Source organism: Dromiciops gliroides, chromosome 1 (assembly GCF_019393635.1).
Source record: "Dromiciops gliroides isolate mDroGli1 chromosome 1, mDroGli1.pri, whole genome shotgun sequence".
Classification (NCBI taxonomy): domain Eukaryota; kingdom Metazoa; phylum Chordata; class Mammalia; order Microbiotheria; family Microbiotheriidae; genus Dromiciops; species Dromiciops gliroides.
Window position 1 is genome coordinate 468531254 of NC_057861.1, and position 18191 is coordinate 468549444.

General features: G+C 37.1%; 1 protein-coding gene and 1 long non-coding RNA gene across 2 annotated transcripts in view; one reads left to right on the forward strand and one right to left on the reverse strand.

Moving 5' to 3' along the window:
• The window catches only part of LOC122736288, a 230642-nt gene that overhangs the window by 41199 nt on the left and 171252 nt on the right, over positions 1-18191 (forward strand). The gene's annotated exons all lie outside the window — the stretch shown is intronic.
• LOC122736287 (transcription factor BTF3-like) lies at positions 15227-16057 on the reverse strand. The gene has a single exon (XM_043978431.1). It carries the CDS (start codon positions 15996-15998, stop codon positions 15510-15512), a length of 489 nt encoding a protein of 162 aa, XP_043834366.1. The 5' UTR covers positions 15999-16057; the 3' UTR covers positions 15227-15509.

Here is an 18191-nt window from a genome sequence, read left to right on the forward strand (position 1 = left end):
CATTTGATTTTTAAAAGCCTTTTTGAGCTCTTCCAAGAAGGCTTTTTTTTCTTATTGCTATAACTAATATTTATAGTACAATATTGAATAATAGTGTTGATAATGGGCATCTTTGCTTCACCCTTGATCTTATTCTGAAGGTTTTTAGCTTATCCCCACAATAAATAATGCTTGCTGATTGTTTCAGATAGATTCTACTTATCATTTTAAGGTAAATTCCATTTATTCCTATACTATTTAGTATTTTAAAAATAGGAATAGGTGTGTTTTATCAAAAGTCTTTTCTTCATTTATCAAGATAGTCATAGGATTTCTGTTGGTTTTGTTATTGATATAGTCAATTATGCTGATAGCTTTCCTAATATTGAACCAGCCTTGTATTCTTGGTATAAATTCCACCTGGTCATAGTGTATGATCCTTTTGATATATTGTTGCAATCCCCTGGCTAATATTTTATTTAAATTTTTTGCATCAATATTCATTGAGGAAATTTGTCTGTAGTTTTATTTCTCTGTTTTTGCTATTCCTGATTCAGGTATCAGCACCAAATTTGTGTTGTAAAAGGAATTTGGTAGGACTGCTTCTCTGCTTTTTAAAAAAATAGTTTATATTGTATTGGAATTTTGTTTAAATATTTGGTAGAATTCACTTATGAATTCTTCTGACCCTGGGAATTTTTTCTTAGGGTGTAGATATTTATTTCTTAATATTTCTAAAATATGGAGCAGGGGGCCTTAGGGTACTTCTACAGACATTAAATCAGGTATAAAATAGGTAAAGGTATGCTCATGAAAGGTCTTTTCCAGTGTAACAAATTAGATTTAGCACAACATTTAAGTTAAAGAGAGATTCTTTGTGGATGGTAAGGTCCTTCTAGATGCTCCCCTTTTTGAATCAATTGTATTTGCATTGAGTCCCAAAACATTGCAGTCTCCTGGAAGAGATCTTTAGCCGCTCACAAAGTTAGGTCTGAATAACGATATAAGAAAAAACCAAGTAGTTTAAGAATGCCTATTTCTCAGATTATGACATGCAGTTGGATGGACAGCCCACTGAATTTGTCCACATGTGTATGCTTACATATGTGTACTTGGACACATATGTACACACACACATGTATGCAGACAGCCCATAGGTCTTGCCCACCAATATATCAGTTAATATGTATTGTCATTGTAAGGGCTAAAATTCTAGCTATACTGTCTAAAATATCTAATGAGTGGTTGCCAATAAATTATAAGCTTTAGCAAGAGTTAGGCTTTTAAGCATTTATTAAGGAGAATAAGAATTTGGTAAAGAGAGAGAGTGAAAGGCCTAGATTCAACTATCTATTAAAGGGGGAGAGCATTCCTAGCTCCCTTCTCCACCAGAGTCCTCAGGAAAGAGAGCGAGTCAGTGCACCAGCCTCCCCCTTCCTCCTCCCACCAGCCAATGTCACTTCCTGACGCCAAAGAAAGCCACATGGTCCTGCCCTCAGAGGCACTTTCCTCATGTTGCAGCTTTCCTACAGTAAGTCTCCAGCAGGTGGCGTCATTCCAATCATTACATCATTGTCAGCAGACAAGTTCTCTGGGCTGTGCATCCAGCTGCATGTCATGATAGTCACAATATGAATATAACACAAATGAATGGAGAGTGGGTTGGTTTACCTTCAACAAATTTCAAATCCCCTATAATGACTCCAAACTTTTCCCCAAATATCCTATTTTTCTTTCTTTTTTTCTTTTAACAGCCAGCCAGTATTTATTTAATGCTTTAAGGTTTGAATAGTCCTTTATACATGTCATCCTCACAATAATCCTGAGGGGTAGGTGCTATTATTATCTCCATTTTGAAGATGAGGAAACAGTTCTGGAGAGACTGTGATCACATAGCTGGGAAATATCTGAGGTAGAATTCAAACTCAGGTCCTCCTGAATCCAAGCCCAGCTTTCTATGCCCTGTGCCACCTCACTGCCCCTAGAGAGAACTGAGAGAGGGTAATGGTGATTTTTGGAGGGAATCAGGCTGACAGGGTCATAGGGTTGGAGCTAGAAAGGACATTAGTGGTCATCTAATTCCAAGTCTACATTTTATAGATAAAGAAACTCAGGGAAAAAAAAGAAACTCAGATGTTATGTGACTTGCTCATGGTATAACATCGACATCAGGGACAAGATTTGAAACCATCTCCTCAGCTCTCCAGTCTAGTGCTATCTCCATTGTATCACACCTGATCTAGATTATATAGAAATTCAGGTCTTAGTGGCAAATCTTAAATTCTATTGTAAGATAGAGCATTCTAGGCTTGATAGAGTAAGGTGGGGATGTGGGAATCCTTTAAAAAATCTATTTATTGGGACAGCTAGGTGGCACAGTGGATAGAGCACCGGCCCTGGAGTCAGGAGTACCTGAGTTCAAATCCGGCCTCAGACACATAACACTTACTAGCTGTGTGACCCTGGGCAAGTCACTTAACCCCAATTGCCTCACTAAAAAAAAAAAATCTATTTATTTATTATTCATTCATTCATTCATTTATATATATATATTTTATAATTTTTTTTTTTTAGTGAAGCAATTGGGGTTAAGTGACTTGCCCAGGGTCACACAGCTAGTAAGTGTCAAGTGTCTGAGGCCGGATTTGAACTCAGGTACTCCTGACTCCAGGGCCGGTGCTCTATCCACTGCGCCACCTAGCTGACCCCTATTTTTATATATATTTTAATAACAACAACAATGAAATTTACTTCTTTCTGTATTCAGGTACCATCAGTTCTTTCTCCGTAGATGGTTTGAATTTTTCATAATTCCTCAGAGTTGTCTCAGATCACTGTACTGCTGAAAATAACAAAGTCATTCACAGCAGATCATCTTACAATATTGCTGTTATTTTGTATACAGTACATTTCACTTTTTTGTTTTTTGTTTTTTGTTTTTTTAGTGAGGCAATTGGGGTTAAGTGACTTGCCCAGGGTCACACAGCTAGTAAGTGTTAAGTGTCTGAGGCCGGATTTGAACTCAGGTACTCCTGACTCCAGGGCTGGTGCTCTATCCATTGCACCACCTAGCTGCCCCAACATCTTGCTTTTTAATATAGTAAACTACATTTATATAGTACTTCAAAGGGAGATTTCCTTACAAAACACCCATGTGGTTGATTATTGCAACAACAATAATAGCTAACATTTATATAGTACTTGAGTTGTTTCTTTCTGGCTGATTGCAATATTTTCTCCTTTACCTGGGAGCTCTGGAATTTGGCTATAATATTCCTGAGAGTTTTCATTTTGTAATTTCTTTCAGGAGGTGATCGGTGGATTCTTTCAATATCTATTTTACCTTCTGTTTCTAGAATATCAGGGAAATTTTTCCTGACAATCTCTTGGAAGATGATGTCTAACCTCTTTTTTTGATCATGGTTTTCAGGTAGTCCTATAATTTTCAAATTATCTTTCTTGGATCTATTTTCTAGGTCAGCTGTTGTTCCAAGGAGGTATTTCACATTGCCCTCTATTTTTTCATTAATTTGGATTTGATTTATTGTGTCTTGATTTCTCATAAAGTCATTAGCTTCCACTTGTTCAATCCTAATTATTAAGCAATTATTTTCTTTGGAGAGCTTTTCCATTTGGCTTTTCAAACATCCTTTTAATACCAATGTTTTACCAGTGCTATTTTATGGTTGTAAGATATTCAACACAACAGTCTCTGAAGAATTGAATATCTAACAGAGGGACCCAGTGCCATATATACATAATGGATATGAAGAGGATGTATCATATAACAAATCAGAAACTTTAAAAAATAGGAGCAAAGGTTGTCATCAGGAAGATATATGATATAAAAGATTTACTGGTCATTTTGAAAGAATGAGAGATAACAGATGAATACTTGGAGTGCTCTGCTGCTCTCCTTGTGATTTCAGAAGAAAGTGACAAATTTTTTTCTCATATTTCATTAACTCCTTGAGGCAAATTAATGGGAAAACATGGAAACATATTACCCAGGATAGACAAACACAGATGAGTTCTAAGCTGTATCACTGTTGGGGAAGGGAAAGAAACAGCATTTATTAAGTACCTACTAGTAGGCAGGAACTATGCTAAGAGCTTTAAAGAAATTATCCCAATTGATCCTCCGAGCAACCCTGTAAAGTAGGTGCTATTATAATTTCCATTTTGAAGTTGACAAAATTAAGACAGACAGGTTCAGTTATTTGCCCAGGTTAAAACAACCAGTAAGTATCTGAGGTCATATTTGAACTCAGGTCTTCCTCATTCCATGTGACAGCTAACTGCTAGAAAATGCCCAAGTCTGAGATAGTAGATACTTTGGAATATTAGAATATAATATAATATGTTTTATTATGTCAGTTATTTTCCCAGTATCAAAATATCCCTGCGCTGGTAGTACAAATACAATCTGACCATAGTGTATAATCTTTTTAGATGTTGCTGTAGCCTGTGCTAATGTTTATTCAATATTTTTGCATCAATAGTAATCAGATATATTGTTCTATCTCCCCTTTTGTTTGACAGTTTTCCTCTGTCTCTGTCTCTAAATAAAATCAGCTAATGATTTGGGTGTTTTATGATACCTTACAAAAATTCCAGAGACAAATTTTATTTATCAATTCAATAGTTTTGTTTTGAATTTATTCATTTATTCTTAGGTTTTCTAAATTTCTTTTTTTGTTTTTAGTTAAATGTTTTGCTTTCATATTTCTTTTAATTACATGCCTAATTCATTGATCTATTCATTCTCTCTTTTGTTGATGAAAACATTTAGGAATATAAAATTTCTCTTAAGCACTGCTTTAGTTGCATCTGCCCTCAATTGACATTATTTTCTTTGATGAAATTATTCTTTGACACAGCAATTATTTAAAATTAAATAATTTACTCTTCTTTTATTTTGAATCATTTCTTCTTCATGTTTAAGATGTATTTAATACTTGTCCATTTTTGTATTTTTCATGAGGTTTTTATGCATCACATTATCACTTTTTATAAAAGTGTCATGAATAGTTAAGAAATATATATCCTCAGGGGTACCTATATGGCATAGTGGATAAAGCAATGGCCCTGGATTCAGGAGGACCTGAGTTCAAATCCGGTCTCAGGCACTAGACACTTACTAGCTGTGTGACCCTGGGCAAGTCACCTAACCCTCATTGCCCCGCAAAACAAAAACATTAAAAAAATAAATATATATCCTTTACATTCCAATCAGTAATTGTCAGAGATCTCTCATATTTAACTTTTCTATAATTCAGGCCCATGCCTACATCCTTGTTCATCTTTTTTTTTAGATTTCTCCAAGTTTAAAAGGTGCATATTGAGTTTTCTATTACAGTTTTACTATCTTTTTTTCTTATAATTATATTAGATTTAATTTAATATTTAAATGCTATGATGTTTAGACCATATATATTTAGTATTCATGTTATTTTATAATATATGTCTTTAAGTGTAATATAATTCTGCTGCTTATATATTTTAGCCATATCTCTTTTTACTATTTTTACTGAGGTCATGGTTGCAATTCTTGTTTCTTTTTAGTTCATCTGAAGCCTAAATTTTTTTGCTCTATGTATAATTATACCTCTGCATGAATCTTTATTCTCCAAATGTGTTTCTTAGAAACAACAAATTGTTGAATTACGCTTTCTAATCCAGTGTTCTATCTTCCCTCCCATTCACACTCATGTCTATGACTGTTAACTCTATATTTCTTTCTTTCAAATCTACTTATTCATTTTCCTCACTTCCCCTCCCTCTCCTATATCCCTCTTTCCAAAGAAGGTGGTAAAAAAGAATGAATATTATCTACACCCATAATATATAATTGAAGCAATTTGCTTCCACTTCTCTGTCCCTGCTCTTTTCATCTATCATAATCCCCTCCACCCAGTGTATTTTTTACTCTCCTTTTTCTTCTTTTAAAATCAACTAAGAAGAGTAAAACTACACCAAGGTCCCATATTTGTTTTTCTTAACTCCCCTAAAGACCTTGAAATTAATGAGAATTCTATAGAGTCATTTGTGTTTTCTTTCCCTGTGTCAGAACCTTATCATCATTTAGTTGCATCTAATTGTTAAGATGTTTTTGTCTGTCTCTTGATTTCTGTATATGTATTTCCAGGTTCTTCCTTAGCTTTTGTCTTTTCATCAGGAATGCTTGAAAGTCCTCTATTCCATCAAAAATATGTTGTTTCCATGTAGTATTTTACCCAGTCTTTTAGGGTAAGTTGTTCTTTGTTCTAAGATTTTTCTTTTTTGCCATCTAGAGTAATGCATTCTGAAATTTTCTCCTTTATGACTTTGGCCTCAAAGCCAGGAAGATCTGGGTTGAAGTTTTGCTTTTGACCCATGTTGGCTTTATGTCACTGGGAAAGTTCCTTGAACTTTCAGGGCTCAAGAAAACTCTAGATTTTAGAGAGTTGATGGCCTTCATTGGTAAAATGAACTCAGTGGCAAGTACCCTACACCATTGAAATCTAAGGTTCAATTGCTTCTTGGCCTTTTGGCTAAGAAATCTGAGGTTTAGTTTGTATCTCTACTTCTACAGTAGTTAAAATATGGTGTTGTGTTTCTTTGTGTTTGTCAGTTCAAAAGCATTTTTTTTTTGTGTGTGAGGCAATTGGGGTTAAGTAACTTGCTTAGGTTCATACAGCTAGTAAGTGTTAAGTGTCTGAGGCTGGATTTGAACTCAGGTCCTCCTGAATCCAGGGCCGGTGCTCTATCCACTGTGCCACTCAGCTGCCCCCAAAGTATTTTTTTTATATGATCTGTACACCAGAATTTGGCAGTGACACTTCTGGCTGCTATTGTATTGATGTTTCCTTCAGTAGGTAACCGGTAGATTCTTTCTGATTTCGTTTTGCATTTTGCTTTTAATAGAATTGGGAATTTTCTCTTTATGATGTCTTGAAATATGGCATTCAAGTTTTCTGTTTTGTTATGGCCTGTAGTTACTTGGAATCATTATATCCTGTTCATTCCCTCTATTTTTCATGGAGGCTGCTAGTTAGGTTTTCTACCTAATTGTAGATTAGTCTTGACTTGGCCTGGTTTATCAGTTCAGGTATAGTATTGAATGAAATAACTGTCAGATCATCTGACAGTTAACAGAAGGAAGTAAACAACTATAGCATGAAGAATATATTAAGCAAAAGATATAATATTGACTCAATTATGCGCAGCTCCCTTTCCTTTGTGTTGGGAACAACACTGTCTCACTTCGGTCAGAAGTGTGAGATCAACATGATGAAAGATATTCCAAGTTTTCATGAGGTAGATTTTTTCATTTAAGCTAGTAGGAAACTACCTCAGTAGTTCAAATCTTAGTTTCATGGGCCAATTATATCTTAAGGAAACATACAATACCTTTGAGAGAAAAACTGATTTAGTCTAATGTTATTCCTGATAATACACCTTCCTTTTGTAGAAAGGTCTTAAAGCTCTTCTAGAGAAATTTCATGGTCTTAAAACTGTTTACTGGCCCTGATATCAGGGATGTGAGAAACCAAGCACAGGCATCATTGGAGGAAACAAACCCACACTCTTAAGTGAAGAGTGTAATGGACTATTGAAGTGACAGAATATTAAGAAAAAAATTATAGGCTATGCCTTACTCCTTAGAAAGTTTTATTAAATCTTAACAGCCTGGTTCATTTGTTGAGTGAGACCAAATCTTTGCAGTTCACACAGAATCTTCCAAAGTAAAATTGGGGACAATCTACAAGAGAAGCACCAGAAGCAACAGGGCAACAATGCAGATAAAATAATTTCTTATATAGCCACTGATCATCATGCCCTGAAGTGATCAGTAGAAAGGTAGATAAGAGGACATTATCTTCCTGTTTGCAGCTTGCCAGGTGCAGCCTTGGTGCCAGGATCAATACCTAGATTTGCCCTGTACCTCAACCACTGTTACCTGGCTCAGTAACCAGTATTTTGTGCTCTCTGGGAACCCTGTGGTGGGAGAATATAATCTTTTCTCTTTTATAAGCTTTTACTGAGGGAATTGCCTCATCTTTTTTGGGACTGGTAAATAGTTTCACCTCCCAACAACTCTGCCCTTGATCCTCCAAACTTTTCCTGAGGAATATCTATTGACCACTGGGTGCTCTACTGTCAACAATGTGTGTGTGTGTGTGTGTGTGGGGGGGGCGCAGCTAGGTGTTGCAGTGGATAAAGCACTGGCCCTGGATTCAGGAGGACCTGAGTTCAAATCCGGCCTCAGACACTTGACACTTACTAGCTGGGTGACCCTGGGCAAGTCAATTAACCCCCCCATTACCCTGCAAAAAAGAATCAAATCTGCAAACTATGGTTACTCAATAAATTTTTATTACATTCCAGGTGCCATGTTAAGTATTAAGGATGCAAAGAAAGACAAAAACCAGTTCCTGCCTCCAAGGAACTAGGTCTGATGGAGGAGACAACATGCCAACAACTATGTAAAAACAACATAGATACATAGAAACAGAGATACATATATATATGCATATATATGTGACAAATTTGAAATAATCAATAGAGGGAAGGCAATAGAACTAAAGGGGTGTGTGTGTGTCAGATAGAGATTTCTTATAGAAGGTAGAATTTAACTGAGACTTAGAGAAAGTCAAAGAAGCCAGGAGGTAGAGATGGGGAGGAATATAATTAATTCCAGGCTTAGGGGACAGCCAATCCCTGGGCATGAAAATACAAAGACATGAGAGATACAATATTTTGTGCAAGGAACAATGAGGAGACTAGTGTCACTGGACTGAAGACTTTGTGTGTGTGGAGGAAAGCATATAAGATTGAAAAGAACTGGAAAAGGCAGTGGGGGGGGGCAGAGCATTTTGCATTTGATCCCACAGGTATAGGGAGCCACTGGAGTTTACTAAGTAGGGAGCTGACATTTTCAGAACTGTGTTTGAGAGAGATCTCTTTAACAGAAGGGAAACCAAACAATAGGTTACTTCATAGTCCATACATGGAATGAGGAGGATCTCCACTAAAGTGCTGGTGGTGTCAGAGGAGAGTTTTGGACATGTTGCATTTAAGACGTCTACAGGAAAGCCAGCTTGAGATGTCCACTAGGTGAGTGAAGATGAGACACTGGAGGTTGATGAGATCACCAAGTGAAATAGTTTTGTTTGTCCTTTGTTTTCTAAGAGGTAATGATATCATGGGTGATGTCTTGACTTAGGTGTGAATTAGATTTAAGTGAGGCAGAACTGCACAAAGTCTTCAGCCTCATTCTCTCTCCCAGAGTCATCAGAGTCCAACAGGAAGAAGAAAGGCATGGTGATGGCCCAGGTCGCAGTGGATTACATGGTATCTTTGATGGTTGACCAAGTTCTTAAGTGCTCTACAGCACCTACTTTAGTCACATTCATGGCTGTTGGAACAAATTGTTCTCATTTTCCTGTTCTGTTGGAGAAAGTCTTCACATGCTTGGGGTAGACAGTCCCCTAACTCACTGACAGGTTTGAGGCCTGTCAGATACCCTTAACTTGGTTTAGGCCTTCAGCCAAAATGATTTACTGGGGTGTGACCTCTGCTCATGCTACAGATTTTTCAAGCCACAGGTGAGAGTTGGGCAAGAAATGGACACCAAAGGTGGATGAACATTCCTGAAAAGGGCTCAGCAAGCACTCATAGCAGAGGTGCTAGTTCTCTCTGGATACCCCATATACCCCAGGAGAGAGTGCTATGGAAATACCTACTCTTAATGGGTATAACTTGGATGAAGACCCAGCAAAGGAGACTGAGAGGGAGTGGTAAGACATGTAGGAGGAGGACCAAGATAGAATGTGTCACACACACACACACACACACACACACACACACACACACACACACCAGAGAAAAGAGTATATCAAGAGGAAGAAGTTGATTGACAATATCAATGCTGCACAGGTGTCAAAAAGGATAAGGACTCAGAAAAGGCCATTAAATTTGGAAATTAAGAGATCATTGGTAACTATGGAGAAAGGAGGTTCAATTGAATGATAAGACTGGTAACCAGGGTTTAGAGAATTAGGAAGAGAGTGAGAGGAATGAGACATCAATTATAAATAGACTTCTCAAGAAGTTTAGCCACAAATAGGAAGAGAGGTACAAAAAATAGTTAGCAGGGATTATGGATCAAATGAGGGAGGGGTTTTTGAGGATTGTGGGGACACAGACACCTTTGTAGGCAGTAGTAAATCAGCCATTATACAGGGAAAGATTAAAAATAAGTTAGAATGTGGAGATGATGTGGGGGGCAATCTGTACATGTAGAGCGGTTTGGTGGCAAGAAGGTCCACCTTTTCATGTGAGATAAGGTGAAGGTGGTAGTAGCTTATGGCATCTGGATAATGTGAGAATAGGAGGATGAGAGAAGAGGCAATGCTTTCATCTAAGAAGATGAGGGTGTGGGAGTTTGAGAAGAGATGAAAAAATCTGGAGGATCTTCTGTGGTGAATAGAAAATGAGTTCATTAGAGAGGTATAAAAAGGTTAACTTGCTATAGTAAAGGTCCAATTGAGATTATACAGTATTATTTGTAGTGGATCCATTTAGAATATTTTTGCTATTTTTCCAGCTTCCATCAACAGCAGATGAGTAAGAGAAGGGGCGGTGAGTGGTGGAAGTAATTCAATGCTAAGGCTTAGCAGAATAAGATGGGCAATAGTATAAGGAGGCAAGGGATTTAAGAGAAGAGGACAGGGTAGAGTTTTACTGGTTTACCAGAAGTCAAAATGGGAAAGGGAGGAGAGTGTAGCCAGTGCAAGGGTGATGACCTGGGAAAGAATTAAAGGGTCAAGGAGCTAGAGGTCACAGTAAGAATGAAGAACAGGGTTTGGAACTGCAAAGCAGAGGGGGAGGTTGAATGACATCTTATTGTCATTGGAAAGGGAGTTTCAGAGTTAATGAACCTATAAGTAGTGCATTTGTGGGTAATGGCAATGATCATCCCTATGTAAAGCTGAAGTTGGGTGGAGGAAGAGGTCATGGCAATGAGTAATTTGAAGAACTGCAAGGTTAGTGTTTGAGAGATCATCATCAACATGTCTAGATTTCCCCTCATGTGAGGGCAAGTTGAGGAGAGAAGGATAGAGAGCCAGGTATTGAATTCATGAAGGCAAGAAATTTCTTGAATGTTGGTAGAAAATACCTATCAGAATTTTGATTGGTTGTGTGAACAAATAATGGGATTTGTCAGATGCTCAAAGACCCACCTGGAGATTAATCTAAACTGATTGAATTAAGTGAGAGTGATTGACTTTGCTGATTAGTTTACTTAAAGTTAATTAGATTGTAACCACACCTGGCTGGCACTTAAAAAGGTATTGTTCTCAGAAGCTAAGGACTTTGAACTCAACAGGAGACCACCTTCAAGTCCAGTGAACCAATGGTTTTGAATGACACTAACCAATCAGCTTGAAGCAGTGTGAAAGGACCGCCTCTTCTCCAGACCTATAAAAAGCTTCCACACTCAGTTTCATCAGGCAGTTTGTGGTTGAAGCAGGCTCATGGTGGAGGACTTGAGGAAGAACCAGACCAGGCTGGAACTTTAGGGTAGATAGACCTTTTCTTAATTTTCTGAACTCCACATGTTCTCTTTTTACTAATACCTGGTATGCTTTAATAAATGCTTAATGCCCAAAGACTGGTGCTAAAGCTTCTAATTTAAGGTGACCACACATTTAGATTTTAATCATCACAGTTGGAAGATAAGTACTTGGTGAAATTCAAAGGAGAAGAGATTACTGAATGATGGAGTGGGAGTTTTGAAGTGGAATTGGGAGCAGAGTATTCCAACTTTCCCACCTCTCAGTAAGTTGGCAGAATGAGAGAAAGTACAATCAGTGTTGGAAAAGATAGCCAGGGAGGTAATGCCAGCAGGAGTAAACCAATATGAGTCAGAAAATGAAAGGCCTGAAAGACAAACTGATTTAAGATTAAAGCAAATTTGTTACCTAAGGAGCAAGCATTCCAGAGAGCATAGTAGAAGGGGGGGGTAGATAATTTTATACTGGGATATTCCCAGGGCCAAGGGAGGGTTAGGTTGAAGAGGAGGGGAAATATGAGAGTGAAAAGTGGGGAAGAACAGGTTCTGAACAATGTTACCCATGGGTTCAGAATTACTAGGATGGGGAGGGTATATCTGAGTGGAAGTTTGTTAATCAGTAACAAATGAGTTCAAATTTATTGAATCAATATAAATCAATATTGCTAGGCAACAAGTGGAGGGTAACTGATGTTATGGTATAATTTTCCTTTTCCCGCAGGTAAGCCAGGCCAGGCCAGGCCAGGAGATAAATGGAGAGAACAGTATAGAATGGTGTCTCTCTGAACCCTGCAGTCAGAAAGTGCCCCCTTCAAGTGATAAGCTAACCTAGGAGACCAGCACATGATGTCTCTCTAATCTCCTGAGAGCAAGAAGAAACAAGTTTATGAGAACAGTACAGGCTCTGTCCCCCTGTGAGCCAACCATGGAGACCAGCATATTAAGCAAATAAATAGTACATACTAACAATACAATAATAATAAAACAATAAAAGATCTACCAAGTAACTTTTAGCTTTCCAGTTTACTATAAACTATGAGAGGGCTCTAGATATAAGACTGATTAAAGTGCAGAATTCTAGGAAAAATAGTTTGAGTGCTCCTTGTATGAGTAAAGGAGTATAACAACATAGTTTCATAAGAGGTATTATATTTCATAATTCCAACAGGGCTGATCATCAGATGCTAGTGCAGAAACTCTGGAGGAACTCTGAGCCTGGGACTCATGGCGTTGGGAATGGGTTTAGGATCTGGGTAGATATAGGACAAGAATTTTTCTTGATCCTGACTATACTATCTTTGGTAAATACTTCCCAAATTCTCTGGCTGAAGCATATTCATTAATGGTGGGGTAGAGAGGGTTGACTCAACAGCCAGTCATGGCAAGGGAAGTTAGATGTCATGTACCCCTGGAACCACTTATTTTGACCTTGAGTCCAGGCCAAAGCTGTGTCTCTAATTTCCTGTTGTTATATCAAACAAATTCTCGCTGTTCTCTAACTGTGATATTGGAGAGGGACAGAGTAAGAGGGAATAATACAATTAACATCTAGAAACATAAAAAGGCAAATTATAGAAATATAAACGGTCCAATTAATATTATAAAGTAAAGAAATGAATTATCTGGTTTATAAGATTTTTTAAAAGGAAAACTAATATCTGGGGATGAAAGAACAAAAGAAACATTGAAGGATAATGAAGCAATAGAAAGGGTCTAAGAAGCTAAGGTTTAATAGGAGAAAGGATGAGATGATTTAATACTCTGTGAACTAATTTGGGTTAGTCCATGTTACAAGTCTTATAAATACATCAATATCTTTTGTGGGAGGGAATAACAGAGTAAGTAGTTGCACAAATGGGGAGAGGAAAAGTGAAGGAAAGAAGTGAGATTGATGTACCCTTACCAAGTTAGTAAGTCATCAATGAATATTTCCTTTAGTCTATCAACCAGATTGGGAAGTTACGGGGAAATGATTTTTTTATGTTACTTTTTTTTTTAAGTGAGGCAATTGGGATTAAGTGACTTGCCCAGAGTCACACAGCTAGTAAGTGTTAAGTGTCTGAGGCTGGATTTGAACTCAGGTACTCCTGACTCCAGGGCCGGTGCTCTATCCACTGCGCCACCTAGCTGCCCCGGGAAATGATTTTTTAAAAGGAAGAGTTCATTGATTTACAAAAAGATACAACAGTGTAGCAGTCACAGAAGACTTTAATGTATCTGTCTTATAGTTATACAAACTCTCAGAACTACATGGTATATTAGGTTAAAAAATCATCTTGGGTTAAGAGAGTTAATAGTTACAAGGGATTTTAGAGCAGCAGTATGCTGGTAAATGTTTAACAATAAATTCTCTGGAAAAAAAGATGTTTGCATGTCACACTTTTCAGTTTAATCTGCATTATTATTATATTCTCCACTTAAATCTAGACAATCAACAAAACAATAAATCAAGCCCTTGTTAGTAGTATTTTCTGAGGTCTAAATACTCACACTGAAAATTTAACATTTAGCTCTTGTGAACTGGTTTGAGATGCCTCCAGCATATCCCTACCTTAGTGACTACTAATTCTGACCCCCTCATTGTACAGATGGTGAAATTGATACCCATGGTGCCTGGTTCATAGTTATATAACTAGTAAGTGTCTAAGGTGATATTTATATCCACTTCTTTCTGGCTCCAAGTCCAATGCTTTATCCACTGTACTAGCTGTCTCTAGTCCATGTGTTAGGGTAAAGAAATCATAAAAAAATATTTGTAGGAAGCATAAATACTAAATTGGTCCTTTGTAGGCCATAATGTCATAAAATAATAATATAGCAAAACCAAGCAAAGGATATAGACCTAGATGAAGTCTGACTATAATGATATGTAATAATGAGCGAGTTAAAAAACAAAATTGAGAAAGAAAACATTTAACAACCCTAAAACTTCATCTCATACCCCTAAATTAGAAAAGATGACAAAGATCCAAGAATGGAACAATATACTCCAAATCTCCATTTAAGGAGAGACTGCAGCTCCTCCTCCTCCTCCTCCTTCTCCTACTCCAACTCTTCTTCTTCTTCCTCCTCCTCCTCCTCCTCCTCCTCCTCCTCCTACTCCAACTCTTCTTCTTTTTCCTCCTCCTCCTCCTCCTCCTCTTACTCCTACTCCAACTCTTCTTCCTCCTCTTCCTCCTATGTTCCAGGCGCTCTGTTAAGCACTTTACAAATTATCTCATTTCATCCTCATAAAAATCCTGGGAGGTTAGTGCTATTATTTTCATTTTATAGATCAGGAATCTGGGGCAAAAAGTGACTAAAAGATTGGTTCAAGGTGAAATAGCTAGTAACTATCTGAGGTTTTGAACTTAGATATTCCTGACTCTCAGATCTGAAGCTGTATCTACTTAACCACCTAATTGTTTAGCTCAGTCATCTCATTTCTCACCGGGCTGAATTACCTTGGAACTTCTCTGACCATTACTATTCCACTATGCCCCAGTGTCAAATACCTCCATCCCTCTCTCCTTTTCAGTTATTTTTCATGTGTTGTCTTCCTTTTCCATTTGTAAATTCTTTGAAGGCAGGGAATGTTATTCACTTTGACTACTGACTAATATTTCCTTACATAAATGTATCACAATTTGTTTAGCCATTTCCTAATTGGTGATCATCTACTTTTTTTTTCCAAGTCAACTGTATATCAGGTAAAGATTTTATTAACCTTTTTTCAAACTTTAATTCCAGGCTTGTTCAGCATAGTTAGGCTGCAAAGAATGAATTGTGTATAAGCAATAAATGAAAAGAGCTGCAATGTCCAAACAGGCTTCAAAATATTAGAGATCTAATTCTCTAGATCTGTAAACAAAAACCAAAAAGAGAAAAAGAAAAAAAAAGGAAAAGAAAAAAGGGAAAAAGCAGTCACACAATATAAAAGAGCAGCTCCATATAACTTTCAAGTCTTAACTTTCAGAAGTTGATACTCAATTCAGTTTGCCTCGTTCTTAGAAGCCTCATCAAAATTCTCAAAGAGATCTGGAACTTCATCATCATCATCCTCCCCAGTGGCAAGTGGTGCTTTTCTATCAACAGGTTGTTTGGGCAGAGCCTCTGCCAGTATTCTTAAGCTAGTCAGACTGTCAGCTCCAAACTGATTTAAGATGCTGGGGAGCATTTCTGTTAGCTGCTTTGTCTCAGCATGGCCTTTAATAGTGAAAGTGTTTGCTGCCAATGATGCTTGAACTTTAGGATTGTTAAAGTGGATCACTGTTCCCTGGTTGGTAAACATATTCACCTCTTCAATACCAGAGATATTGTTTGCTCCTAGTTTCTTTAAGGAAAACTGAAGTTTCCTATCATCGGCTCTAGCCGTTCTATGAACCACCTTCTTCTTTCTCCGAGCAGTTCCTTTCCCACCAATGTGCACTTGTGCCTGAAGTTTGGCAAGTTTCTCTTGGTTCATAATCGTTTCTTTCATCTTGCTGGAACAGAAACGGAGATGCACAGATGACTGGGGGTGTTACTCGCGGGGTCGCAGGTAGAAGAGCCAAAGATAGGGGAACACACACGGGATAGCAAGATGGCAGCCCGATCATCTACTTTCCAATTCTTTTTTATTACAAAAAGTGTTGTTATAAATATTTTGTTGTATATGAAGACTTTCTTTTTATTGGTGACTTCCTTGGAGTAGTAGAACTACTGGGAATTACTAGTAGTGGAATCTTTGGGTCAAAGTGTATGGGTATTTTTTGTCACTTTACATAATTTTAAATTGCTTTTAAAAATGGTTATATTGATTCATAGCTTCACTAATAATGTACAAGTGTGCCTATCTTCTATAAACCCTCCAACAGTATTTCCATCTGTCATCTTTTCTAATTTTCTGAGTGTGAGGTGAAGTCTTAGGGTTGTCTGGATTTGCATTTCTCTTGTTATTAATAATTTGGAGTATTCTTTTACATGGATATTAATAGTTTGCAATTCTTTTAAGAACCTTTTGCTCATATCACATGTCCATTTATAAATCGAGGAATGTTTTTTGGTCTATAACATATGTTAGTTTTCTATACATCTTAGATACTAAACCCTTATTTGAGAAGTTAGATACAAAGATTTTCCCCATCCAACTGCTTCCCTTCTTATTATAGATTAATTTTGTTTTTGAAGTTTTTCATGTATTTGAATTTTTAAAAATCATTTGCAAAATTGCCTCTATCTCTTATTAGTTTTATCATCAAAACACTCAGTGAACCCCCAACCCCACAATGGGTTCACATCCATGGTCCATCTTCTCAGTGTTCTCTGTAATATTCATTTAAGATTTGTCAGAGACAGTTGTATTCCACATCTTGCTGCCATATGGCAACACCTGTAGAATGTTAATATCAAAATGATGGGCTTTTGTTTTCATGAGAACCTTGGAGTTATTAAAGAAACTTTGAAATTTGCTAAAGGAATACATTGTATTCTTTTTCTATTTAACTTTTGGTCCCACTTGTCCATCTCTACTGTCTTGTTCACGACACACACACACACACACACACACACACACACACACACACACACACACACACGGACAATCTTTAAAAGATGGTGATCAATTACTTCCTTAAAAACCTTGTTTCAGAAGGTACCCAAAATTTCCTCTGTGAAATAGTTTCATCATCCTCTACATAGCAAGGTAAATAAAAGGTACCAAGCTTCCTCCTCCCATCTGCAGAAAACTTATTTATAATGTGAGTGAGATTTTACCCAGCCCTTAGATATAAGAGATTTAACTATGGTGATAATCAGTATTTAGCCTATAAATTGTGATTTAATATTTTTAGGTATTTTTTAGTGATATTCCTCAGTAGCTTATGCATATAATAATAGAATAAATAAGGTAGGTATTTGTAGAGTTTATGTATATGCTATATGTTATAATGAAACTATTAGTTTAATCCACTGTGGTTATGTATCCACCAATCAGCTTAAAGGTAAACTACTAAAAATAGTTACTCTGGACCAATCAGAACTTGAGAAAAGTTACCTTTGGAGGTGGATGGCGTTGATGGAATTTCACCAACCCTTTCTTTCAACTGTGGTTTCTAACACTGTATGTAAGATACACTATGGTGTAAGATCCACTAGTTGGATTACATAATTTTGCATAAGACTGAGGTTTCCAATATTCGATGAGTATTTGTTGTATTATACATCACTTTAACTGTGTAGTGTAAATGGTGTTTCTGGGAGGGGTCTGTCTAAAAATAGTAAGGTATATAAGCATTTAAGCCTCATAGGGGTATAAAAGCAGCTGAGTGATACTACTCAGGGTCTTTGGGTCCTAGACCTGAAACTGGCTTTATTGTGAGACTGGTACCTACTCTCAATAAACCTATTTTCTACAGCTTGGAGACTTCACTGTTTCTTTTCCTTCATCGGACTTAGACATTTTTGTGACAGTATAGACAGTCATGTTTGCCCAGAGGACCACTAATGTTTGGATCTTTTGTTCAGATATCATCATTTGATCTGCCTGCACACACACATATATATATCAAGGCAGGCACATAGCTAAAGTCTGAAACCACTTGAATGGGCAATTCCAATCAGAAAACATTATGTTCCAAATCCATCTCTTAGAAATTTTACTTCCTGTCCCATCTTTCCATGAGTACACAACACA

Coding starts and splice junctions, on each gene's coding strand:
- LOC122736287 (XM_043978431.1), bottom strand. CDS start 15,998: ATGAAAGAAACGATTATGAACCAAGAGAAACTTGCCAAACTTCAGGCA.